The sequence below is a fragment of the Pistacia vera genome, unplaced genomic scaffold (assembly GCF_008641045.1).
Source record: "Pistacia vera cultivar Batoury unplaced genomic scaffold, PisVer_v2 Contig150, whole genome shotgun sequence".
Classification (NCBI taxonomy): Eukaryota; Viridiplantae; Streptophyta; class Magnoliopsida; order Sapindales; family Anacardiaceae; genus Pistacia; species Pistacia vera.
In genome coordinates, this window is record NW_022195577.1 from 13,190 (window position 1) to 23,301 (window position 10,112).

The 10,112-nt window shown below is 34.5% G+C and overlaps 1 protein-coding gene across 1 annotated transcript; it reads right to left on the reverse strand.

The window, feature by feature from the left end:
• Window positions 1-7,141: 7,141 nt before the first annotated feature.
• Window positions 7,142-9,801, reverse strand: LOC116124197 (pentatricopeptide repeat-containing protein At1g12775, mitochondrial-like). Its single transcript, XM_031409901.1, has 2 exons — window positions 7,807-9,801; window positions 7,142-7,642 (listed from the first exon to the last, which is right to left on the reverse strand). Exon 1 carries the CDS (start codon window positions 9,533-9,535, stop codon window positions 8,234-8,236), a length of 1,302 nt encoding a protein of 433 aa, XP_031265761.1. The 5' UTR covers window positions 9,536-9,801; the 3' UTR covers window positions 7,142-7,642; window positions 7,807-8,233.
• Between the last annotated feature and the right edge of the window lie 311 nt (window positions 9,802-10,112).

A 10,112-nucleotide genomic window follows, 5' to 3' on the forward strand; every position in this document is an offset into this window, starting at 1 on the left:
TCAAGTAATGATGCATCAATCAGGATTTTAAAGGAGAATTGGGCAATTAACAATAGGCGCTTTGTGGAGGGAGATTATTTCCACATTAGGTGTTGCACACACATCTTGAAACTTATGTCAAGATGAGTTGTCCCAAATAAGGTCCATTATTGATGATGTTCGTGATAGTGTGCCTATGTGAAACAGATGGAGAGCAGGCTTATTGTTTTTTTAGAGATAATGCAAATGTTGCGTTTGCCCAACCGGAAGCTGATCCTGGACTACAAAACAAAGTGGAATTCCACTTTTGAGATGTTGTCAACTATAGTGAAGTTTAAAGATGTCTTTCAAAGGTATATAAGAGAAAGACCCATATTATATGAGTGTCCCATCGTAGAGGAAGGAGTTAAGGTGGAGCAAGTTTGTGAAGTGTTGGGGGGGTTTAGTACCATACTAATACGTTTCTAGGAGTGAATACCCAACACAATCTATATCTCAGTGAGATTTTTATGTTAAGGTTATGCTAGATCATAAGTCAGTGGATGAAAATGATTTATTTGACACATGATTATGAAAATGAAAAGAATTTGACAAATATTGGGGAGAATGTAACTTGTTGATGTGTGTGTAGCAGCTGTCCTAGTCCTAGGTGTAAAATGATAGTATTGGACTTTGTTTACCTAAAATGTATGGTGAGATGATGCCCAGTATATAAGAGCAAAGTTAAAGATGTGTTGTATCAAATTTACCAGGAGTATGTTGATGATATCAATCTCAATCCTCAAACATTGAACAACCAACGCAATGGTTCTCGGGGCAATGAACAAACATAACCTAATGTGTTGGTTTTGCATGTTTGCAGAACATATGAAAACGTTCAAAGTATTCCACCAGAGGAATCAAAGTTAGATAGTTATCTGGGAGAGGGTTGTTTCATGTTTGCAGAAGGGGTTGTACGAAATTTGAGCAGGAGTGGTGGAAGGTTAATACAATGGAGTATCAAATTTGTCTAGGAGGCTTGTGATATACTAGCAATCCATATAACCACAGTGGCTCGGAGGCCTCGTTTAGTGCTGGCAATAGAGTAGAATAGAAACGTATAGAGCCTATTATCTCCCAAAACAATACAAGTGCTCCTTTGTAGAGGTGATTGGTGTCGGACATCTAGGGAGTTCATAGAAAGAACAAAGTAATTATAAATGTAACAGGTGATTAGTACATTTCACTTAATAGTTAGTAGTTGCTTTATTTTGTAATTGAAAATATTTGCCCTTGATGTAATCTAGAAGGAGCAAAAACAAATGGAGATTCAGCTTCCAATCGAGTGAAGATTACAGATTGAATGCATTTTTTGGCCAACCTCCAGGTATCCATCAGCTCTAATCACTTATGTAGGTATGTATAATAAAATAGTTTTATTCTCATTTACAACTACCTTTTGTCTAATGTTTAGGGTTGTTTTTTTTTTTTTTCTTTTTTTGTGCATATAAAGGTTGGTTTTTGTAAGGATATTGGTTGTTTGAGAGGGTGGAGAAGAGATATGTTTCATAATACAAAGGTTGTTTTTTCGAGTGTGTTGTGAACCTAAGTTGTGATGTTATTGTGATTCTTGTGAAGTGTTTATTTTGTTAGTTATTGTGAACTTGTGATGTGTTGAGAGGGAGGACTATGGAGAAAAGATGTGATCTGCGAGTGTTTATTTATGTGATGTCCATGAGTTTTAAACGGGGACTTTGTTTTTATCTACATGTTTTTTCCTGAAATTTAGATATTCTATAATTCTAATTGGGGTTGTTTATTGTTTCTATAGGTTTTTTGAATTTAGAGTTCTAGACTTGCTAGAAGGACTTTTTGCTCTTTACTGGGCATAATATGTTTGTCCTAATTCCTAAAATTTTAAATTCTAATTAAGGGAATTTATTATGTTGCAGCCACAAGTTTTTAAATCTGGAGTTCTAGATTTTATGGAATCTTTTGCTTTTTGCTGGGGTAGAATATGTTAGCCTGAAATTTTGATATTCTATAATTCTAATTAGGGGTATTTATTGTTGCTACAGGTTTTTTGAAAGGGGTATTTAGTTGCGGCAGGTTTTTGAATTTGGAGTCTAGACTTTGTTGGAAGGTCTTTGCTCTTGCTGGGCGGAACATTGGCCTGAAATTTAGATATTCTATAATTCTAATGTTGTTATATATTTGTTGCTATGGGTTCAAAGGGTAAAAGTCTGGTGAAAGGTAAAGGTGAGTAGGTGACCCATGACTTGGCGCTAGCTGCTATAAATTTGGTGTTGTTTTGCCAAATGCCAACAGGTTGTATCATGACTGGTGTATATTTTGTTTTATGTTAGTTTGGACTTTGGAAGCAGTCGGCTGGCCATTGTAGTGAATGTGAATGAGATAAATCCAAAGTCCAAGTCCCAACCTCTAAATGTAAATATGTATTAGTAATATATACTGGCTCCTTAATTATGATTATGTAAATATGCACTGGCTCCTTAATTGAAAATATTATCAAGAAGCTTCTCCTTTGGATTCTGTAATCCTGGATTCTCAACTTGAATTCAGTTGAAAAGGTAATTTGATTGCATGCGTGGTTTCAATTTCAGCTTGTAATCTGATATAAAACTATTAAACGAGCTTTCATCGAGCTCGATTCGAGCCTGGTAACAAGCACTTACTCGAGCAATAAAACAGTCAACCAATCAAGCTATATTAACGAGCCTGGCTCAAACGAATCAAGTTCAAAAATTCTCAGCCAAACAAAAACTCATGACCACCAATTAATTGACGATCTTGATCTCAATCTCGAATTTCCCTACTCGTCAAGCTCGAGCTCGAATTCGAGCCCAATGAAAGATTACGAGCCGAGCACGTTCAGCTCAGCTGCTCAGCTGTATACACCCCTAGAGAGGGCGACTACAATAAGGATGGGCACAGGTTTGGGGTGGGGACCCTGTCTCCGACCTTAGCCCGAAAAGCCCAAGGAGATTCCCGTCTTGGCTGTATCCTGAACCATGAATTTGGGGAATCCCCAAATAGGTCTGATCCCCAAATGAGGAATTCAGGAATTCCCGTTTGGGGTTTTTGCGTTATAATTTTCTTTTTAATTTATAATGATTTAAAAAACAATTATAATGAATTAAAATATAAAAATATATTTATGATACATTATACATATATGTAATATATTATTATAATGGTATATATTAGGTATTATGTATTACAACAAGTATTACCATATGAATATATATATTATGATACAGATAATAGGAATTATAATAATGTCTAATGTATATGTATATATATCATAATAATTTAAATAAATTATACCAATAATATATATATAAATTCAAATAAATAGTAACTAATATAACGAGGGCAATAAGTAATGAAGGAAATAATGATATAACATATGAGGGATAAAAAAATAAATTAAATGATTTATATAATCAATATAAAATATCAAAATGTATTTAATGTATAAAATATCATACACACACACACACACGTATGATTATAAGTGGTAATATAATATATACATTATATGTTATATACATTATACATATAAAAAATATAACGTATAATGTATAATACAATAAAGGTATAATGTTATTTTGCATTATGGCAGTATGTATATATATATTAGGGAATTCGAGGTGAGGGTGAGCCAGGCAACAACCTATCCCCAAATTCGGGGACCGATTTTTAGCCTGGGCCTGACCCAAACCCTAAATAATTGTGGAAACTTCACCTGTTCGGGACGAGTCCCATGAGGGTGGGTATTATGCCCATCTCAGGCTACCAAACCCTTATTACTCGATTGCCGAGATTGGACTAGGTCGATGAGAGAAGGGTTTGAGGGTTTTTGATGAGTGATGATCGGAGAAGATAAGGGTGGTGATGCAAGTCGTCGACGAATCGAGTAGAACTAAAAAGGGAATAAATTTAGGTAACAAAAGTAATATTTAAAATTTCTTTAAAAATTACTTTGTTACCAATTTGGGTGGGAAAAAGCCTTTTGCTCTTTGAAAATTTCACTTAGCACCTAAACGTTAAAAAGCAAATCCATGTTAAGTGCCTTACGGTTGGAGGTGGTTTTCTACTAAATCCAAATATCCGGTTGATCAAACAAAATGCAACCAATTTATATAAGTATTGAACTGGAATGTTTTTTTTGATTATAAGATTGAAAAAATCATAGTAGGGGAAGATAAGATGAAGAAGACGATGAACCAGAGCGCAGATGGAAGAAGAAGAAGAAGAAGACCGTGGCTGATTTGTTTTTTGAAACATTTTCCCCAAAATTTTTTAACCTAAACTTTTTTAATTCAACATTTTTGTTTTTAATTAGAGTAGCGACGCCCGTCCAAAAATAAATGATGGCCGTCCATTCCTTATGGACGGGCATCCATTATATACGGACGACCGTCCTTACACAGTGATCAGGCGTCCATTCCATATGGACGGCTGTCCATACATAATGGACCGGCGTCAATTCCTTATGGACGCCCGTCCATACTTAAGGGACGCCGGTCCATAATTTATGGACGGGCATCCAAATATTTTTTTAAATATTTTAAAATCAAATTATGGACGGACATCCATTCTATACGGACACCCGTCCACACATTATGAACGCCTATCCACAATTTTTGGACAGGCGTCCTAGAATTTTTTAAAATTTTTAAATTTAAAAAAAAGGACTGGGTCCCTTATTTGCAGACGCCTGTCCAAAACTTAAGGGACGGACGTCCATTAACATATGATTGCCCGTCCAATATGTATTGACGGCCATTCATAACCTATGAACGGCCATCCCTAATTTTTTTTTAATATTTTTTATTTCATTTACCAATGGATGAGCGTCCTTTAAATGAGGACATCCGTCCGTAGTAAATGGACCCCCGTCCATATAATATGGACGGGATTCCATGTCAGTTATGGACGGCCGTTCATTAGAAAAAATTTAATAACGTAAAATGTGTTGAATGGTCTGAGTCAGCAGACATGTAAGCCGATACAAAATTTCGGTGTAAAAACCCTGGTGTCTGTAGCATTGTTGTTTATATAAATAATAAGTATTCAATTGGATTTTTTTTTTTTTACTTTTTTTTAATTATAAAATTTAAATAAATCTTGCTATTGAAGTTTAAATTTAATTTATAATATATTAAAAAAATATTTTTTTCTTTGTTCTTCAAAATTTTAAATATAATATAGAATTAGTAATATTATTTTAATAATATAATATTTCACATATTCAAATGTAATACATTAAAATTCAAGGGATGTCGTTTTCTACTTCTTAAAAGGTTATATGAATAATGTTTTGTGATCATATTAACAAAATTATCACACTAATTATATTATTGAAATATCTATATTACTAAATTAATATTATGTATACGTTTTATTATAATTAATAATTCTATATTATATAACAGAGTTATATTAGCAGATTTGAAGTTTAATAAAATAAAAATAATCTAATTTATGAAATATTGGAAATCATAAAACATTTTAGGATAGATTTTGGTGGAGAAAAGGTTTTGTCTACGGGGAACAGAGTAAAAATTTTTATCTCTATAAAAACCAAAGTATGCTAAAGATATAAAATATAAAAAATATATTTTATTTACCTCTAAAATACCAATGATATTACGAAAATAATTAGAATAAATCTTTTATTAGTGTAGTGATTCCTTTGCAAGAAGAACGAATTCCACTCTTTAGGAGAGAGGATGAACCGTCTAATCAAAGATCACAAGAGCTAAGAGAAGAACAATGAATTCTGCTCCCTAAGAGTAAATGGATGGAGAAATGGAGTCTCCCTCCTATCAAAGATCACAAGAGTTAAAAGAATTAGCATATTTGCCATTTTTTCAGAAAAAACTCTATTGCTTTTGGTTCGTAAATCACCAATTTGGGTCCAAAACCTGGTCGTACACACTAAGTGCTATCACCAAACTCTGTTATGATATATATATGTGGTTAAACTCCCTCCTTCCTAGAGCTAGCATTAATCACTTGCTAGAGCTAACTTGGTAAAAAAAAAACTTCAATTTTAATCACTTGCCTAAAATTTTAAATGCTTTTTGACTTTCCCAAAGCAAGCAAAGATGCATGAAATAAATTTAGTAATGCTAATTTTTAATAAATCCTTCACTTTTGTTTGTGTATTGTAGTTTTCATAGTTAGCTGAAGTCCAAGTTTCTTATGATTTGTTTTCTCAATAAGAGATACTCTCTGTTTCTCCTCGTAGTGTACCCAAAAGAGCTCTGTCCAAGCTTCCTGAGTTTGATGCAGGTTATTGATAAAAAGTCCTCTGCTATTCACTATGGCCAATCAGAAAATTCTCATGTTTCTAACTACAGCATGGCCTTGTCAAACTATCCACTTTCATTGCATCGGAAAAAATGGTCAAAGACAGAAAAGGAAAATCTTGGAAAGGGAATAAGACACCAATTTCAAGAAATGTTGCTGCATGTGTCAATGGATAGATTAAGGTATGCACAAACAAATCTTTTCAGCATTATATATCCTTTGAACTCATGTAAATAAGTATAGGCCATGACTAGGTGATGACATACTCATCAAACAACTTAGATTTTTATTATCTCCCCAATTTCTATGTTTCTTCTCTTGGTATTGTCATGATAGTCTTAACTCTTCTTATGATAGTTATCAGAAGGGATAGTACATATCAGAAAGAAAGGGGAGGGATATAATAAGAAATGGGAAACAAGAGGAATTAGAAAAGAAGCATACAAATTGGGGAGAAAGCCATCTTTATTATCAATTCGTATTTAAAGTCAGGTAAGAAGACAATCCAATATAAGGAAGTCTTCGGTCTTATTTAGACTAGGAAGGAAATAAAAACAAATTAGGAGAAAAAATAAAACAAGTCCTAGAGATATAACATCAAACCTATGAGGGTCTTGGTTGTTCTGCATCTTTAAGCCTCTATGCCAAAACAATATTTATGATAGAGTGTCTCCTTTAATGCTACAACTTAAAGTTCGAATCTATTTTGCTTTTAAACTTTGCTGTACATATAGTTTTTGTTACCTACGTTATGATTGGATTACTTCTTAAGCATAATTTTCTGGGCCTGCTTTAAATTGGCAGTGGTTCAGAGGGATCTTCTACAGATGCAAATGGTTTGAATAACATTTCACAGCATCAAGAATCCACCAAAAAATGGTTAAATACCACATCCACCAAAAAAGTTAAATGAAATGATGCTGCAATGAAATCGATACAGATTTGAGACAGATTTAGATCTAAAAAACACAGACTCATAATACTTGACAGCCTATTAATTAAGCTATAAGATAACACCGTTTGATAACCTTAGGGGGATCTTACCTGAGTCTATTTTCACACCATGCTGCTTAATAGAAATCAATGGCACTTTGAAATCCCCGAATCGACCAAATCTCCATGGATCATCATTACAGCAACTGCTTATGTAACACCAGAGACCAGACCATATTTCTCTTGACTACAATGTTGTCATGTCAACTGTTCCAACAGGTAGATCCCATTGACCGGCCCCTGCTATGCATCCATATTCTTTAAGACATTATAGTTAAAAACCTTTTATAATGCTCTTCTTGCTTTGTCTTCATCAGCTATCGTTGAAAGAGCACATGCTCGTGCATAACTACATTAGAGACACACCTGGTAAGTTCCAGTGTAATCAAATTTGAACTAAAAAATATATATATTGAGAAAAAGAAACATGTAAAACACTATAACTAAATCGAGATTTATCAGGCCTGGATATTTGAGAATATCAATGAATGAAGTTAATCAGTTGCAACATACCATCGTCCAGGAAACTGATCAGCTTGAAAAGATGAACTTGAGCGGCTACCATTATTTTCGTAGTTGAAGTCAGAACCGTTCCCCAATTTCTCATACACAACTTTTGCTTACTGAAATTTGCACCAGAAATAATCCTCAAACCCTTAAGACTACTTCATGTGCAAATGCTGACGCAGCCTGCAATGCTGCCACCTCCACTATATGCACTTACGACAGAGACAGATCACTTGTCGTATGTCTGATCAAGGAAGCCATCATTCTGAATCATCCCTGTCACCATCCCTATCAATTTTGAACAGATGAAAGTGTTTACTGTACCTTCTTCTTACCGTGACCAAAATAGAGCATTCGAGTAGCTGGGTGAACGTTTGCAGGATTCTGATCCAAAAAAAGTTGAATACTCACAAAAGTTTTTATCATGTAAGCATCAATTTCGCTTTTGGACGAGAAATTGAGGAAGCTGGTTCAAACATTCACGATAATTTTCAGCCTTCATTAGTAACTGCATGACTAAGGACATCGTAAATCCAGACGGCTTCACATTTCTCTCCGCCATCTTATGAAGGAGTTCAACAACTTTTGTTATCTCGTTATTTTTTAGGAAACCAAACATCAGCGTACCAAAAGTGACCTCATCTGGAGCGCAACCTTCTTCCTCCATACGTGTTAAAAACTCATTTGCCTTTTCTAATTGTCCACTTTTACAGAGCCCATAGATCAAAGTGGTATATACAATCACATCAGGCCTAATTCCTTCTGAAATCATCTCTTGATAAACACCAAGAGCTTTGTTGACTATTTTGTTCTTGCAATACCAATTGATTAAAGTATTGTAGCTAACAACATTAGCTCTATACCCCTTTCTAGTTATAGAATTCAATAACTCCCTTGCATCACGAATTCTACCTGCCAAGCAATAACCGTTCATCAAAATGTTGTAAGTACAAGTGTCGGGTTCCACACCTTGTTGAATCATAAGTTGCAACAACCTATTTACTTCGTCGAATTTCCCTTTCTTGCAAAGGAAATCTATGACTACACTAAATGTCACCACACAAGGCTGCACACCTTGATCCATCATCAATATAAATAAACTTTTAACAATCTCCCAATCACCCACACGACAAAAACCATGAATTAGAACGGTATAAGTTACTACGTTTGGACTAATTCCCGAACTCTTCATCTCCAAAAATAACTGTCTAGCCTTCTTAATTAATCCATCCTTACAAAGACCATCGATTATAATACTATAGGTAACAACGTTTGGCCTACAAGTAACACCAGATTCTTCATTTCCCTTAGCCATTTCTTCATGCAACTTAATGGCAACACTTACATTCCCGGTTTTACACAATCCATCAATCAAAGTATTGCAAGTGATGACATTAGGCCTACAACCAACAGCAACCATTCTCTTAAACAATTCCATTGATTCCATAATCTTTCTCTCTACACACAGACCTTTGATCAAACAAGTAAAAGTCACCACATTTGGGCTAAAACCCTTCTTCAAAATCACCCCAAAAACCGCAAAACTATCCGGAACCCTTTTGATATTACAGAAGCAATTAATCAAAACATTAAAAAAAATCAAATCTGGAGACAACCCAGTTGAATTAAAGCACTTATAAAGCGAAATCACTTCATAATAATGCTTCTTCTTTGCAAGTGCACTAAGCAATGTAGTGAATGATGAAATTGGAGAAATAGGTTGCGAATTAATCATGTAATAAAAAAAGTTCAATGCTTCATTCAGAGTAAAGTTACCCGATCGACAATTTTCCTTGAGGAATTTTGCAAGTGAGGATCGTTCAAGGGGTTTTTCGAAAGAATACAAAACTTCATTTTTGGAGCTTGACGTTGTGAGGTTGCGTAAGTGAGCTAACAAAGATGAAATATTCCCTTTCAGAGATGGGTTTTGAGAGATTGAAGACGATCGAAATGGGGATCTCAAATCCCTGTATGAAGATTGAAGAGTGTTTTTCGGAAGTAAGGTCATTGCAAACTTATGTAAAGTATCGATCTTTCCTTAACAAAGTAACAAACCACCTTCATGATTTCGAAAATGAGTGAATTCCTTTTTCCCACCCAAATAATGGCTTAATGTCTTTGCCACCCACAAACTTTTAAAAATATCAGTTTACTATCCAAATTTATATTTCAACAGCGAACAGAGAGCAAACTCTATCCAAACTATTATGGCTTTTGAAGAGAGGAGGCCAATGAGTATTTTGGTGGTAGAAGATTGGATTTGGTGGATGGGCTTGATCAAAATTTGACTTGGGAGAGGCTTAGGGTGTACA

Bases quoted from the DNA above. Each gene is read 5' to 3' on its own strand.
- LOC116124197 (XM_031409901.1), bottom strand. From the start codon at position 9,535: ATGATTAATTCGCAACCTATTTCTCCAATTTCATCATTCACTACATTG.